At 37.6% G+C, this 17,295-nt stretch overlaps 1 protein-coding gene across 1 annotated transcript in view; it reads right to left on the bottom strand.

The window, feature by feature from the left end:
• Nucleotides 1–17,295, bottom strand: part of LOC128665933 (vomeronasal type-2 receptor 26-like) — a 73,757-nt gene that overhangs the window by 29,995 nt on the left and 26,467 nt on the right. The window contains exon 2 of the mRNA XM_053720213.1: nt 16,945–17,172. Coding sequence (XP_053576188.1) covers nt 16,945–17,172 — 228 coding nt within the window. The remainder of the gene's footprint in view (nt 1–16,944; nt 17,173–17,295) is intronic.

Here is a 17,295-nt window from a genome sequence, read left to right as displayed (position 1 = left end):
GCTACTTGGACGGCAAGGACCACACGCTGCCGGAACGCACAGTGGAAACTCCAAGCCCACTGTTGAGAGACCCCTTGTTCTAAAAGGGAGGATATCCCCAATATACTGCACTGTAATAAGAAAGACCCATATGTGCAACTGACAGGAAAAAAGAAAGGAGAAAAATACAAAAAAAAACTGTAAGGCTGCTTACCCGACAAGTCTCTTGACTGCCAACTCTCCCTGTTTCTCTATCTCCCCTCCTGGTACAGAGACCGGACATTTGTCGCTTCTTGCCGCCGAGAAGTGCGGAATCACGCCCGGAGAGCCCGGGAGTCCGGTGAGTGCTGGAGACCTGCCCCTCCTCCCCCACCGGTGCTGCGTGGGAGGAGGTATCGATAGGAGCCAGTTGTGCTGGTGTATCAGAGTGACCCTGAGCGTGGAGACTTCCTTTGGTGCCCTCGGTTGAGGCCGGTTCACTTAGCACCTGTTCTGGCGGTGCTGCTTCTGGACCCGGCCCGGAGTTTACCATTTGACTCCCTCCCCCCCCACCGGTGTTGCGCGGGAGGAGGCGGGTCGGAGAGGATCAGAGGGTTCGCCTATTTTGTGGAAACGGAGCAGGATTCAGTAGTGCTCCTTATCCCCCGGCTGGCAAGGAAAAAGTTTGTGTACCAGACCACGGACACCGGAGGGTGAGTGTATTAAGCAGAGATAAACGCTGCTTTCTCTGGAAATCTGTGGATTTATTTGTATCTTTTCCTCATATACAATAATACAAGAAAAAAAAAACTGTTAAGGAGCAAGGGAAAGGAGAAAGAGGAAAGGGGGCCAGTCAGAAGGGGAAATAGAAACACGAACGCTACCCAAGTTGCATTGAAACACATATCAAACCAAAATATATTCCTGCTGGGGAAAAAATATTTCTCTTCTGTTTTTCTTTCTGGGACAAAAAACTCAGCAAATAACAAGACACAGCTTGTGGGACCTCAAAAAGGAGAGGAAGAGAAAAGAGGGAAAAGGGAAAAAAAATACACTTAGAACACTTCTAAAAAAAAAAAAGCCTAAAGAGTTGAACGCAGAGGTCAACCAAAAGACTTATATCAAGGGTAAAGAGAAAGAAACAAAAGAAGCACAGAACGCTGCTAGAAGTCACAATTATAACAAAAAGTTACATAATGTTTTTTCTTGGATGGTACAGGTTAAAGAAAGAGACAAAGTAACGTTAAAAGTCTCTGTTCTGACCTTAGCATAATAAGTCTTTTTTTTTTTTTTTTTTCTCCCTCTTACTGCATTAAAAGGGTTGCCACTGCATAAATTTTCATATAAGAATCATTTGGACCTGTTAAATTGTTGATTTAAAAGCTGTGTATAGATTTGCTATCAATTGCTCTATTTTTTACTAACACTGCCAATTCACTCCCTGAGTCTAAAACAATGTTGTGTAATAACCTAAATTAGCCTTACTATCCTGTCCTCAAAGAGTATCTGTAAGATTTCTGCAAGCTAAGCTCCTAGGTTTAAAATTAGGCCCTGAAATTATAGGATCAAAACCACTAATCTCAGAAATCTTTGCTATGTCTAGACATTGTATTCCTTTCTCTTTGCATCTGTATATATAGATAAATTATATTTAAATACAGCCAGGTAAAAGAGCACGCACCATAATTATCTAAAAAAAGAGAGGAAGGGAGGGGGAAGGAGAGGGAAGGGGCGAGGAAAGGGAGGAAAGAAGAGGAAAAAAAGTAAAATTTAACAAAGTGCCTGGTCTAGGAAACAAAAAGCTTGTCTAATCATTGATATAATGGTATTGTGGGTTAATTATATTTTTATTTCTGATAAGCCTGGATAACTATTCTGAGAAGTCCCTTTCCTGAATTCCCTGGGACAGGGTTTTGGCCCCACCCGCAGACATCCTACTGTGGGGTAAATCCAAACAGGGTTATATAATACCCTGTGGCTTGGGTCTTCTCAAATATCCCCCTAGTAAGAGATTTAAGACCGTGGTTCAATAAATGTAAGTTAACCTAAATTTAAAAGCCAGTAAAGAAATTGTCCTAGAGGCAGAGACCGCATATTATCTGTCCTTCCAAATCTTTTCAAATTTGACTGCGACTTTCTGTCTGTCTGCCAAAGCTTGATATTATAATCCTAAAATCACTTACACTTTCCTTTTTTTTTTCTTTTTCTTTTTTTTTTTCCCCCTCACTTGCACATTCCTCACAAATAATTACACAAAATATTCACTTTCCTTCCACATCCCCTGCCCTTTAAATTTTACCCACACTTACAAGTCACTTTTTTCACCCCTTTTTTTTTTTTTCTCTCTTCTCACACTAATCACCCATTTCCCCTATTTTAATATTACCACTCAACACCCAGGGGTGCTCCCCCCAATAAGTATTTTTGGCACATGCACAATTGGCACATGGATAAATGTCTCAATACTTCTTCTAAGTCAATATCTCCAAGCATGGCAGGCAGACACAGAGACAAGAAATCGAAAGGAATTGCCGAGCCTCTAGCGGAGGCACACTCTGCAACTAATCTTAATCCAACGAGTGAAGTACTGAATTTACAAAACCTAGTCACCAATATATCAGAAGCTTTGACTCCTAAATTCGATACTTTAAGAATTGAAATTAAACATGATATAGATCAACTATCTCAGGAAGTTAGGCAATTTTCAGGCAGACTTCAAGAGGCAGAGCAGAGAGTGTCAGATTTAGAAGATCTCACAGTGGCACAAGGCTCTAAATTGGAAGACGCAGAAATTAAGCTACAAAAAATGCAGCTTAGACTAGAAGACCTAGAAAATCGGTCATGAAGAAATAACATAAGGATAATTGGCATTCCAGAGGAAAAAAAATATGAAAATCTAACGCTATTTATAACAGAAACGCTAGGTCAATTACTGGAAATATCAAGCACACAGATTATAATTGAGAGAATCCACAGAATTGGTCCCCCCTCTGATGACACTAAAATAAATAAGAGGCCTAGAGTAGTTATTGCCCGGTTTTTGAATTACTACTGCTAGCAGATGAGAGGCTCTGCTCTAAGAACATAAAAACAGGAATTACACCTATAATCATTTCAGACCACGCCCCCATTTTTCTTGAAATACACCTAAATAGCCTAAAAACAGCTCCCCTGAGATTTAGGTTTCCTTACCACTTGGCTAACGATGCAAAATTTAAAAAACATTTAAATGATAAATTTAAAGAATATATTCAATTTAACGCAGAATACATTGACAGACCAGAAATCTTCTGGGGAGCCGCTAAGGCAGTCATTAGAGGAGAAATAACAGCATATGCGGCTAAAATAACTAAGATTATGAAAAATAGAGAAAAGGAAGCTACTAATTTTGTCATAAACTCATATAATCACTTTCTTTTACACAAGTCACCTTTTAATTGGGCTAAATACATTAAAGCCAAAAAAGAAAGAGATGCCCTAATATTGTTCACAGAAACTCAAAAAGATCTTAGAAAAAAAAAAAAAAAGTAAAGAAAGGAACAAAAAACAAAAAAAAAGAAAAAAAAAGGAAAAAAAAAACAAAAAACTGTATGCTCTATCTGAATCATGAAAGAAAATAATTGGGTTCAGTGCCCCTTTAATCTTTTTGATGTAAAAGTAAATTTATTAAAGTCATGTTTTTTTAAGGGGGTTTCTAGTTATGCCCATTGTTAAATCCTTTCACAGAAGTAACTGAAAGAGAGTATTTGTTTGTTAAACATATCCTTTATTGTGCAGAGTGCATTTATATAATACATTTTGTTGTGTAACAGATTAGATGGTTTATTTTTATTTTTTGTATTGTGTGTAGATTTATAAAACTTTTCTTTTTCTTTATTTTTAATTTCTTCAATTATATAGATGAGGTGTTCCTAGAGACCTCAGGTTTTTGACTGGATTCTATAGGTTTGCTAGAATTTAGTTGGTTATGCAGGTAGGCTTTCCATGTCAAAGTCATATGGGCATATGTATCTACTTTACCGTATTTTAGATAGTGTTGTTCCTCTAGATCTAATAAATCAAATACTTCCACATAGACTACATAGGAACCTCTTTTCTTTTCCAGTTTTGCACGAAGCAACTGTTAACACAAAAAAGCTTTGTTCTAAAAACTACTGTTGGGTTTTCATTATTGAATCATTTACTACATAAATGACAGGTAGGTCTCTAGAACAACTTTCCAGAAGTAAGCTATGTGGGATCCCAGTGAAAATTCCAGAAACAAAAGGAACAGCCTTATTCCAAATACGTAATGTTTCATTGATAATTGGGTTTAGTGTAGGGTCTTTAGAGTTGTTAGTATTAGAGTGAGCTCTCCAGCATAATAAGCCTAAATATTTTGTATGTGTGAGATCCTGTTACACTGGGACCTATAATTTATAATTGTAATAAATATGCCAGTCAATGACTCTTTGCAAAAATATGGATTATCTATACATTTTCAGATTTGATGCCCAAAGTCCGCCTGATGTTTTGGTAGCATCATTATTATTTTATTAATCATGGGAAGTCTTTGGCCTCCCATTTAGGGATGCAACCAATATAATTTTTATGAATTAATGATTTTACAGCCTCTAACTTACATCAGTCTCCTAGATTTGCAAACCAGTGTACAAGCTTCTAAAGAACATTAGCCATCCAGATTTGAAAACCAGCTTACAAGCTTCTGACTTACATCAGTCTCTTATATTTACAAACCATCTTACAAACCGCTACATTTACAACAGTCTCCAAGATTTGCAAACCAGCTTTCAAGCCTCTAACTCACATTAGTTTCTCAGATTTGCAAATCATTTTTTAAGGTAATTCATCTGACAGATCTCTGCAGTCACGAGAATTGGTAAAATAATTTCTTACATCTGTTGAGCTATTCTGGAATTGTTTCTGACTCTCATAATATCGCAATTTGTTTTCACCTCCTCTGCTCTGATTCAAGTTACTCCTCCCCCTATACTTTTTTTTTACCAGGAATGTTCACCTGACTTTTCTATTCATTTAAAGTCACTAAATTACATCAGTCTCCTAGATTTGCAAACCAGTTTACAAGCTTTTAATTTACATTTGTCTACCAGATTTGCAAACCTTTTTACAAGCTTATAAAATACATCAGTATCCCATATTTACAAACCAGCATACAAGTCTCTACTTGCATCATTCTCATAGATTTGTAAATCACCTTACAAGGTAATTCATCTGACTGGTCTCTCCATGCAAGATAATGGGTGGAATAATTTTCTACATCTGTTGGGCTACTCTGGAATTGTTTCTAACTCTCATTTTAATATCCCAATTTACTCTCACCCCCTCTGCTCTGATTTAAGCTACTCTTCCCCCTTTACTTTATTACAGGAATGCTCACCTTGCTTGTCTCTTTGTTTTAGAACCTCTATCTTACACCAGTCAACCATATTGTCAGGAACTAGACCTTTATCGTTGTCTACCACCTCCCACTCAGATGTTTTCTTAAATATATAACACCTCTTAACAGGTGCAACTGTCAAAAAAGATCCAGGATAGAGAAACGACTTCACATTCACAGCCTCTATACTGACACTCTTCAACATTCTACTACACTTTTCCAAATCTCATTTGCTCACTCACCACACAATTCATTCCTTAGTGCTCCCTAAGTAATCACTAGACAAGTGCACAATCGAAAAATTTAGTTTGCTTTGTTTAGTTTTGGGCCGTAAATAAAATTTGGTTCGAGACATTCTTAATAATTCCGTATGTATCGTTAATTTGGTTTCGGAATTTATCCGTGCGTTCTGAATTTTGAAATTCGGATGCATTCAAAACCGTTACCGAATTATTATTAATGTCGGACTGAATCTTTATTACGGACCGAATCATTATTTCTAGCTAATGTTCCGGCGATTGCCAAAACAAAATTATGTTAAACTGCCGACGCCACCACCCACACCGCCACTAAATAAAGCTATTAACCGGTAAATCGACACCCCCCACATCACTAACACTACCTTAACATATTAACCCCTAAACCACACACCCCCACATTGCCAAAACTAACAAAACCTATTAACTGCCGTTCCGAAACATCGCCAACACGAACTAAATCTATTAACCCCTAAACTGCACCCCCCACATTGCCGACACAAACTAAATCTATTAACCCCTAAACCGCACACCCCCCACATCTCCAACACTAACTAAACCTATTAACCTCTAAACTGCCGTTCCAAAACATTGCCGCCCCTAAGTAAAGCTATTAACCCCTAAATTGCCATCACCCCACATCACTAACACTACCTAAACATATTAACCCCTAAACCACCATTCCAAAACATCACTGACACAAACTAAACCTATTGACCCCTAAACCGCAAACTCCAACATCACCGAAATGAACTAAACCTATTATCCCCTAAACCGCACCCCCCTCCACATAATCAACAAAAACTAAAACTATTAACCCCTAAACTGCTGTCCTATTAACCCCTAAACCACCGTCCTATTAACCCCTAAACCACCGTTCACAAACATTGCCAATACTAACTAAATCTATTAACCCCTAAACAGCCGGCCCCCACATTGCAACAACCTAAATTAAACTATATTAAGCCCTAAACCTAACACCCCCTAACCCTAAACCTAACACCCCCTAACTTTAATCTATTTAAAATATAACTAAATTAAAGTTACAATTATTAACAAATATTACCTATTTAAATCTAAATACAAAGTAGCTTACCTATATTAACCCCTAAACCTAAAAACCCCTAACTTTAACCCTAACCCTAAACCTTACACCCCCTAAATTTAACATAATTAAAATATAAATAAAGTTACAATTAATAACTAAATAATACCTATTTAAATCTAAATAAAAAGTAACTTAAATGTAAAATAAAATCTAAGCTAGCTACAATATAACTAATAGTTATATTGTAGCTAGCTTAGGTTTTATTTTTATGTCACAGGTAAGTTATTTATTTTAACTAGGTAGACTAGTTAGTAAAACATAGTTATTAACTATTTACTAACTACCTATTTAAAATAAATAAAAACTTACCTGTGAAATAAAAATAAAACCTAAGCCGCCTTACACTAAAACCTAACATTACAAAAATAAAAACCTAACATTACAAAAAATAAATAAACCAACCATTACAAAAAATAACAAATGAAATTATCCAAAACAATACAAAATGTTCCTATTCTAATACCCTTTTAAAAAAAAACACCCCAAAATAAAAAAAAACATAATCTATAATAAACTGCCAAGGGACCTTAAAAAGGCATTTTGGGGGCCCTTAAAAGGTCCTTTGTGGGGCATTAAATATTTAATAATAAATAATAATAATAATAATAATAAATAATATTTAAAATAATAAAAATGATTCCTATTCTAATACCCTTTAAAAAAAATAAAACTGACCCCAAAATAAAAAAGCCTAATCTAGAATAAACTACCAAGGGCTCTTAAAAGGACCTTTTGTGGACTCTTAAAAGGGCCTTTTGTAGATCATTGCACTAAAGTTAACAGCTCTTTTGCTACAAAAAACAAACAAACACCCCCTAACAGTATACAAACCCCCACCCCCCAAACCCACAAAATAAAAATAAAATAAAATCTAATCTACCCATTGCCCTGAAAAGGGCATTTGTATGGGCATTGCCCTTAAAAGGGCATTTAGCTCTTTAACTGCCACAGCCCTAATCTAAAAATAAAAACCTACCCCAAAACAAAAAAAAAATACATTATGCAAAATAACAAACAAATTATTAAAAATAATAAAAATGATTCCTCTTCTAATACCCATTTAAAAAAACCCCACCCAAAATAAAAAAACTAATCTAGAATAAACTACCAATGGCCCTTAAAAGGGCCTTTTGTAGGGCATTGCCCTAAGTTTAACAACTCTTTTACCTGAAAAAAAAAAAAAAAATACAAAGACTCACTAACATTACAAACCCCCACACCCCCAAACCCACAAAATAAAAAATAAAAATATCTAAAAAACCTAAGCTAACCATTGCCCTGAAAAGGGCTTTTGTAAGGGCATTTAGCTCTTTTGCTGCACAAACCCTAATTTAAAAAAAAAAACACACCCAAAAAACCCTTAAAAAAACCTAACACTAACCCCCGATGATCCACTTACAGTTTTTAAAGTCCCGCTTGAACGATCTTCATCCAGGCGGCGAGAAGTCTTCATCCAGGCGGCCTCTTCTATCTTTATCCAGATGACGAACTCCTCATCCAGGAGTCGAGAAGTCTACATCCAGGCGGCATCTTCTATCTTGATCCCGGCAGCGCGGAGCATCCTCTTCATACGGTCGCCGCCGTACACTGAATCTTCAATGCAAGGTACATGACTCAAGATGGCGTTACTTGCATTCCTTTTGGCTGAAAAATTTTAATCAGCCAATAGGAATTAGAGCTGCTTAAATCCTATTAGTTATATTGTAGCTAGCTTAGGTTTTATTTCACAGGTAAGTTACTTTGTATTTAGATTTAAATAGGTATTATTTAGTTAATAATCGTAATTTTAATTTAGTTATATTTTAATATTGTTAAAGTTAGGGGGTGTTAGGTTTAGGGTTTGGTTTAGGGGGTGTTAGGTTTAGGGGTTAATATAGGTAAGTTACTTTCAGCTAGATTATGAGTTTTGCGGTATGAGTGAAAAAGCAGAGTTAAGACTCATAACGCTGCTTTTTCACTACCGCTGGTATTACGAGTATTGCAGGTTTAGGGGCACCGCACACTTTTTTGGCCTTAACGCAAATTGCTGCCCAAACCCTAATTTAAAAAAAAAAACACCCCAAAAATGTCTGATAGAATTCTATCAGAGGATGGATGTCTGATAGAATTCTATCAGTCAATTGGAATTGAAGGGACGCCATCTTGAATGACATCATTTAAAGGAACCTTCATTCGTCGTTAGTCGTCAGAAGAAGAGGATGCTCCACACCGGATGTCTTGAAGATGGAGCCGCTCCACGCCGTATGGATGAAGATAGAAGATGCTGCTTGGATGAAGACTTTGGCTGCCTGGATGAAGACTTCTGTGGGCTTTGACGAGGACTTCTGCCTCTTCATTGAGGATGGATGTTGGGTCTTCAAAACTGTTAGTGGATCTTTGGGGGTTAGTGTTAGGCTTTTCTAAGGGTTTATTGGTGGGTTTTATTTTTAGATTAGGTGTTTGGGCAATTGAAAAAGAGCTAAATGCCCTTTAAAGGGCAATGCCCATCCAAATGCCTTTTCAGGGCAATGGGGAGCTTAGGTTTTTTTTTAGTTAGTTTTTTATTTGGGGGTCTGGTTGTGTGGGTGGTGGGTTTTACTGTTGGGGGTGTTTGTATTTTTTTACAGGTAAAATAGCTGATTTATTTGGGGCAATGCCCTGCAAAAGGTTTAAGTGCTATTGGTAGTTTAGTTTAGGCTAGTTTTTTTTTTTTTTTTTTTTTGGGGGGGGGGCTTTTTTATTTTGATAGGGATATTAGATTAGGTGTAATTAGCTTAAATATCTGATAATATCTTTTTTTATTTTGTGTAATTTAGTGTTTGTTTTTTTGGAATTTAGATAATTTTATTTAATTTAGGTAATTTATTTAATTATTTATTTAATTATAGTGTAAGGTTAGGTTTTATTATAAGGCAGGTTAGGTTTTATTTTACAGGTAAATTTGTATTTATTTTAGCTAGGTAGTTAGTAAATAGTTAATAACTATTTAGTAACTATTCTACCTAGTTAAAATAAATACAAACTTGCCTGTGAAATAAAAATAAAACATAAGCTAGATACAATGTAACTATTGTAGCTAGCTTAGGGTTTATTTTACAGGTATTTAGTTTTAAATAGGAATAATTTAGTTATTAACAGTAGGTTGTATTTAGATTTATTTTAATTATATTTAAGCTAGGGGGTGTTAGGGTTAGACTTAGGTTTAGGGGTTAATAAATTTAATATAGTGGCAGCGACGTTGGGGGCGGCAGATTAGCGGTTAATAATTGTAGGTAGGTGGCGGCGATGTTAGGGGCGGCAGATTAAGGTTAATAATATTTAACTAGTGTTTGCGAGGCGGGAGTACGGCGGTTTAGGGGTTAATATGTTTATTATAGTGGCGGAGATGTTGAGAGCGGCAGATTAGGGGTTAATAAATATAATGTAGGTGTCGTAGATTTTGGCGGTGGCATATTAGGGGTTAATAAGTGTAAGATTAGGGGTGTTTAGACTCAGGGTTCATGTTAGGATGTTAGGTGTAAACATACATTTAGTTTCCCCATAGGAATCAATGGGGCTGCGTTACTGAGATTTACGCTGCTTTATTGCAGGTGTTAGGCTTTTTTTCAGACGGTTCTCCCCATTCATTTCAATGGGGAAATCGTGACTTAAGCAGCGCTGATATTGGAGTGCGGTGTGGAGCTCAATTTTGCTCTATGCTCACTTCTTGTCTGATAACGCCGGGTTTTTAAAAACCTGTAATACCAGCGCTGTAGAAAAGTGAAAATAACTTGCAAGTTAGTACCAAGCAGCTCTTAACGCAAACTCATAATCTAGCCGTTTGTATTTAGATTTAAATAGGTATTATTAGTTATTAATTGTAACTTTAATTTAGTTATATTTTAATTATGTTAAAGTAAGGGGGTGTTAGGGTTAGGGGGTGTTAGGTTTATGGGTTAATATAGGTAAGTTACTTTGTTTTTAGATTTAAATAGGTATTATTAGTTAATAATTGTAACTTTAATTTAGTTATATTTTAATTATGTTAAAGTTAGGGGGTGTTAGGTTTAGGGTTAGGGGGTGTTAGGTTTAGGGGTTAATCTAGTTTAATTTAGGTTGTTGCAATGTGGGGGCCGGCGGTTTAGGGGTTAATAGCTTTAGTTAGTGTCAGCGATGTTTTGAAACAGCGGTTTATGGGTTAATAGGTTTAGTCATGACTTGACTTGGCAAGATTTGCCCACCATTCTTTGCAAAACACATAGGTTTAGTTAGTGTTGGCAATGCAGGGGGTGCAGTTTAGGGGTTAATAGGTTTAGTTTGTGTCAGCGATGTTTCGGAATGGTGGTTTAGGGGTTAATAAGTTTAGTTCATCTCGGCAATGTGTAGGGGGTGAGATTTAGGGGTTAATAGGGGTTAATAGATTTAGTTTGTGTCAGCGATGTGGGAGGTTGTGGTTTATGGGGTAATAGGTTTAGTTAGTGTAGGCGATGTTTCGGGGCGGTGGTTTAGGGGTTAATAGGTTTAGTTAGCTTAAGAGATTTCAGGGAATGGTGGTTTAGGGGTTATACCTTTAATATAGACTTAGAGTTAGTATCCGCCGGAAACTGTTTAGGATGGAACAATGAAAAATTCTGAATATGAATAATAGATCGAAAATTCGGAAACATATTTATTCATTTTCGGAATTTTTGGGAATTCTTCAGGATGTGCCAATTCAGCAATTCAAATGCATCCGAATAGCCGAATCGGCCAAAAACGAAACGCACATGTCTAGTAATCCCTCATTCTTAGTCCACACTGTCTTATTTCCCTTCTTCCTTACCTTCTGTATCCATCTTTGTTTCTTCAGAATGCATGCTTGAGAACCACTCTATCTGTAGGTCACTTTGTATGTGAGGGAACTACTACTGATTGTGCTCAAGGGCAGGGTATTTATCTCCTTTTGTATAAATTAGATCTCAAGTACTTTACCTTATTGTACTTGTTAGGTATGTAATGCATCCCACACATGTTTTGAACTTTGTATAGTGCTGCATATTCGGTTGGTGCTTTATTTATGAAAGAGCACTCATTATCTGCTTCAATTCCTCAGGTGTAAAAGGGCTATCTAAGAATTTTCTTATTGCCATATTTATTGCCAGGGTTGGTGTGGTAAAGGTGGGGCCTAGGTTAGTGAGATTATATAAATTTTAAAATATACCTAAAATGCTTCTGCTATGGACAAAGAGCGGCACATGTATTAACTTTTATCATCTTCGTCATCTTTTATCAACAACACATATGCTTTATTAGTCCTTTTTTTAAAGATATATAGCTATAAGACAGCATTGCTTATTGCTACTCTTACAATATTTATGTTATTGAAAATGGGAATCGTTACTTTTTTATTAAAGGTTTTTATTAGACAGTTTTGTTGATCTTGTAGGTCCGTTAAAGGGATACTAAACCCATTTTTTTTTCATGATTCAGATAGAGCGTGCACTTTTAAGCAACTTTCTAATTTACTCCTATGATCAATTTTTCTTCATTCTCTTGCTATCTTTATTTAAAAAGCAGGAATAAAAAGCTTAGAAGCCTGCCCATTTTTGGTTCAGAACCCTGAATAGCACTTGCTTATTGGTAGCTACATTTAACAAACTAGTAAGCAAGCATAGCCAAGGTTCTTAACCAAAAATGGGCCGGCTCCTAAGCTTTATATTCCTGATTTTTAAAGAAAGATAGCAAGAGAACAAATAAAAAATGTTAATAGGAGTAAATTAGAAAGTTGCTTAAAATTGTGTGCTCTATCTGAATCATTAAAGAAAATATTTGGGTTTGGTATTCCTTTAATATGGTCTGCATTTTTTGATGTTGTGACTTTGACCTGTCTATATATAAGTGAGAACTGTAGCAAGATATTGACATTTTTTCTGCTATCTATTCTCCTCTTAAGACACATTTTTTGTGCCTCCCATATGGCATATACAGTGGATATAAAAAGTATACACACCACTGTTAAAATGTCATCGTTCTGTGATGTAAAAAAATGAGAGAAAGATAAATCATTTCAGAACTTTTTCCACCTTTAATGTGACTTATAAACTGTACAACTCAATTGAAACACAAACTGAAATCTTTTAGGTGGAGGGAAGTAAAAATAAAAAACTAAAATAATATGGTTGCATAAGTGTGCACACCCATAAACTAATACTTTGTTGAAGCAACTTTTGATTTTATTACAGCACTCAGTCTTTTTGGGTATGTCTATCAGCATGGCACATCTTGACTTGGCAAGATTTGCCCACTCTTCTTTGCAAAACACTCCGAATCTGTTAGATTGTGATGGCATCTCCTGTACACATCCCTGGCTGGGCCATTACAAAACTTTAATCTTCTTCTGGTGAAGCCATTCCTTTGTTTATTTGGATGTATGCTTTGGGTCATTTTCATGCTGAAAGATGAAGTTCCTCAGCAGAAGCCTGAAGGTTTTGTGCCAATATTGACTGGTATTTGGAAATGTTCATAATTCCCTCTACCTTGACTAAGGCCCCAGTTCCAGCTAAAGAAAAATAGCCCCAAAGCATGATGCTGACACCACCATGCTTCACTGTGGGTATGGTGTTCTTTTGGTGATGTGCAGTGTTGTTTTTTCGCCAAGCATATCTTTTGGAATTATGGCCAAAAAGTTCAACCTTGGTTTCATCAGACCATAACACCTTTTCCCACATGCTTTTGGGAGACTTCAGATGTGTTTTTGCAAAATTTAGCTGGGCTTGGATGTTTTTCTTTGTAAGAAAAAGGCTTCCGTCTTGCCACTCTACCCCATAACCCAGACATATGAAGAATACATAGATTGTTGTCCCATGTACCACACAACCAGTACTTGCCAGATATTCCTGCAGCTCCTTTAATGTTGCTGTAGGCCTCTTGGCAGCCTCCCAGACAAGTTTTCTTCTCGTCTTTTCATCAATTTTGGAGGGACGTCCAGTTCTTTGTAATGTCACTGTTGTGCCATATTTTCTCCACTTGATGATGACTGTCTTCACTGTGTTCCATGGTATATATAATGCCTTGTAAATTCTTTTAACAATGATATCCCTCTAATGCTTTGGAAGCTCTCTGTGGACCATGTCTTTTGCTGTAGGATGCGACTAAGAAAATGTCAGGAAAGACCTACTCGAACAGATGAACTTTATTTAGGGTTAATCAGAGGCACTTGATGGCAGGTGTGTACTGACTCCTATTCAACATAATTTTGAATGTGATTGCTTAATTCTGAACACAGCTTACATCCCCAGCACACTTTTGCAACCACATTATTTTAGGCTTTTTTTTTCCCTCTACCTAAAAGATGTCAGTTTGTTTTTCAATTGAGTTGTACAGTATATAGGTCACATTAAAGGTGGAAAAAGTTCTGAAATGATTTATCTTTGTCTCATTTTTTTACATCACAGAAACCTTACATTTTAACAGGGGTGTATAAACTTTTTATATCCACTGTACCATGGTTGATGTGACTGAGGTAAGTATTCTTATAAGGTAGTTCAATTTATGTTCACACTGGCAACCATAGAACAAAATGATCTAATAAGGAGCAGCCTATGTATGTAGCCACAAATTTTCCATCACATTTAAGGGACATGACACCCAATTTATAAAGAGCATGACATTTTAAGCTTTTCCATTTATTTAAAATAATTTGCTTCATTCTCTTGATATAAGATATTGTAAAACATATCTAAATAGGCTCTGTAACAGCAGATTGGTGGCTGCATTGATATTTCTTCAACAATAGATATCTAAAGTATAAAGCACATTAGATAACAGAAGTAAATTGGAATGTTTTTGAAAAGTTGGATTCTCTATCTGAATCACAAAAAAAAGTTTGTCTGGTAGGGGTGTAGAAGGTAACGAAGTTGTCTGGTAGGGGTGTAGAAGGTAATGCAGTGGTTCAAATTTGTGTTTCATGTCCCTTTAACTGAGGATCAACATTTTCTATAATAATAACAATAACAAGTTTTTGTTTCATGTCCCTTTAACTGAGGATTTACATTTTCTATAATAATAACAATAAATAATTTAAATGCTATTAAATAAATGTGTTAAGTTAATAAATTTAGCGTAATCCTTCATTACATAATCTAGTTAAAATGAGCATATTGTCTCTTTGATTCTGATAGAAAACTTACATTTAATTTAAATCTTTTATTATGAACTCAGTTAAAGTTATTGGGGTCAATTTATAAAGCAGTGGATGCTACTTCTGACTCACTCCGCTCCAGGTCCGCCTCTATCTTTCTTTCTATCTATCTATCTATCTATCTATCATCTATCTATCTATTGGGTTCTTGTAAAGCATGGCTATTCACCCGTAAGGGTCTCAAGGCGCTGAGGGTTGCAGTTCAGTCGAAGAGACAGGTCTTGAGGTCCTTTCTGAACTTAGTTAGGGTGGTAGCTTGTCTGAGGTGCAGAGGGAGGGTGTTCCAAGTCTTGGCTGCCAGATGACAGAAGGATCTGCCTCCTGCTGTGGTTTTCCTGATGCGGGGAATGACAGCGAGGGCTTGGTCGGCCGATCGAAGTTGTCTGGAAGGTGTGTAGAAGGTAACGCGGTGGTTCAAGTATTCGGGACCGATGTTGTGGAGGGCCTTGAATGCGTGGGTGAGAAACTTGAAGGTTATTCTTTTGTTGATGGGGAGCCAGTGCAGGTCCTGCAGGTGTTTGGTGATGTGGCATTGACGAGGGATGTCAAGGATTAGTCTGGCCGAGGAGTTCTGGATGCGCTGTAGTCTCTTTTGGAGATTGATGGAGGTGCCGGCGTAGAGTGCGTTACCATAGTCCAGTCGGCTGCTGATGAGGGCGTGAGTGACAGTCTTCCTGGGCTCGGTTGGGATCCATTTGATGATCTTTCACAGCAAGTGAAGTGTGTGGAAGCATGCAGAAGAGACTGCGTTGATTTGCCGGTCCATGGAGAGCAATGAGTCCAGGATGATGCCTAGATTTCTTGCATGGTCGGTGGGGGTTGGAGGTTGTCCAAGGGCTGTGGGCCACCATGAGTTATTCCAAGCGGATGTGGTGGGACTGAGGAGGAGGACTTCGGTCTTGTCTGCGTTCAGCTTTAGGCAGTTGTAGTTCATCCAGGTGGCGACTGCTGTCAGCCCTTTGTGGCTGTTTCTCTTGGCAGTGGTGGGGTCACTGGTGAGTGAGACGATTAGCTTGGTGTCGTCGGCGTAGGAGACGATGTTGAGGTTGTGTCGTCGGGCAATGGTGGAGAGAGGGGCCATGTAGATGTTGAATAGGGTGGGGCTCAGCGAAGAGCCTTGGCGTACACCGCAGCAGATTTCTGTGGGCTTGGAGGTGAAGGGTGGGAGTCTAACTTTCTGGGTTCTGCCGGTGAGGAAGGAGGTGATCCATTCCAGGGCTTTGTCGCGTATGCCGGCATCGTGTAGTCGGTTGCGGAGGGTGAGGTGGGAGACAGTGTTGAATGCTGCTGAGAGGTCTAAGAGAATGAGGGCAGCGGTCTCTCCTCGGTCGAGTAGGGCTGTGGTTGCTCCTGAAACCGGATTGGGAGGAGTCCAGGGTGTGGTTGGCTTAGATGTAGTAAACGAGTTGCGCGTTGATGGACTTCTCGATTACTTTGGCCACAAAGGGGAGCAAAGAGATTGGGCGGTAGTTCTTCAGATCATTGGGGTCCGCCGTGGGTTTTTTCAGTAGGGGTTTTAATTCTGCGTGCGTGAAGCGGAAGTTAAGACGCAGCGGTCATAAGACCGCTACTCTTTAACTCGTCCACCACCTCTGAGGCAGCGGACAGCAATCAGCCTGATCTGATATGATCGGGTTGATTGACACCCCCTAGTGGTCGATTGGCCGCAAATGTGCAGGGGGCGGCCTTGCACAAGCATTTCATTAGAAATGCTTGTGCAATGATAAATGCAGAGAGCGTATGCTGTCGGCATTTATCGATGTGCGGCGGACCGAATCCGCTGCATCAGATCATGTCCGCCCGCACATTAGTAAATCGGCCCCATTATGTGACATGTGATAGAAATTGATGTACTTTGTAAAGAAAGCAGTGACAATTTATGCATTAGCAAAATGGAAATAGTAAATGATGTGCTGAACATTTGAAACAACTCTCTCTCTTTCCCCCCCCCCCCCCGTACTTTTGATTTAGAGTAACAAAATCAATTTGGTTTTAAGAGCTCTTTATTTTTTTTTATTATTTTTTTCTGGGAACATTTGTTATGTATATTTTACTACAACCTTAAATGTATATAACTAAAACTCACCTGATTAAAAAAGTTGCTCCACTGTATTATACTATCATTGATAAATAGCTCTTTGTATAAATCCCGTTGATTAAAGTGCCCAACCTTTATTGCCAGAAGAGTATCATTGACAGGCGAAACAAACCAATTCAAAATATCAAACCCAGAATACATATCTCCATTTTCATCGAATGACACTTCTTCACCAGCAGTGTTTGTAAAATATACCTTCTTCAAATACCTATGGAGCTTAATTGAATATAAAAGATTAATACATTACTGTAGATTTTTGCAGGTAAAGGTTTAAATAACCACTTATGTCAAAATAAAAGTTGCATGATTCAGATAAAGCATGCAATTTAAAAAAAACAC

This window comes from Bombina bombina, chromosome 1 (genome assembly GCF_027579735.1).
Source record: "Bombina bombina isolate aBomBom1 chromosome 1, aBomBom1.pri, whole genome shotgun sequence".
Lineage (NCBI taxonomy): Eukaryota > Metazoa > Chordata > Amphibia > Anura > Bombinatoridae > Bombina > Bombina bombina.
Note: the sequence above shows the minus strand (reverse complement) of the source record. Positions and strands in the feature narration are given on the sequence as shown.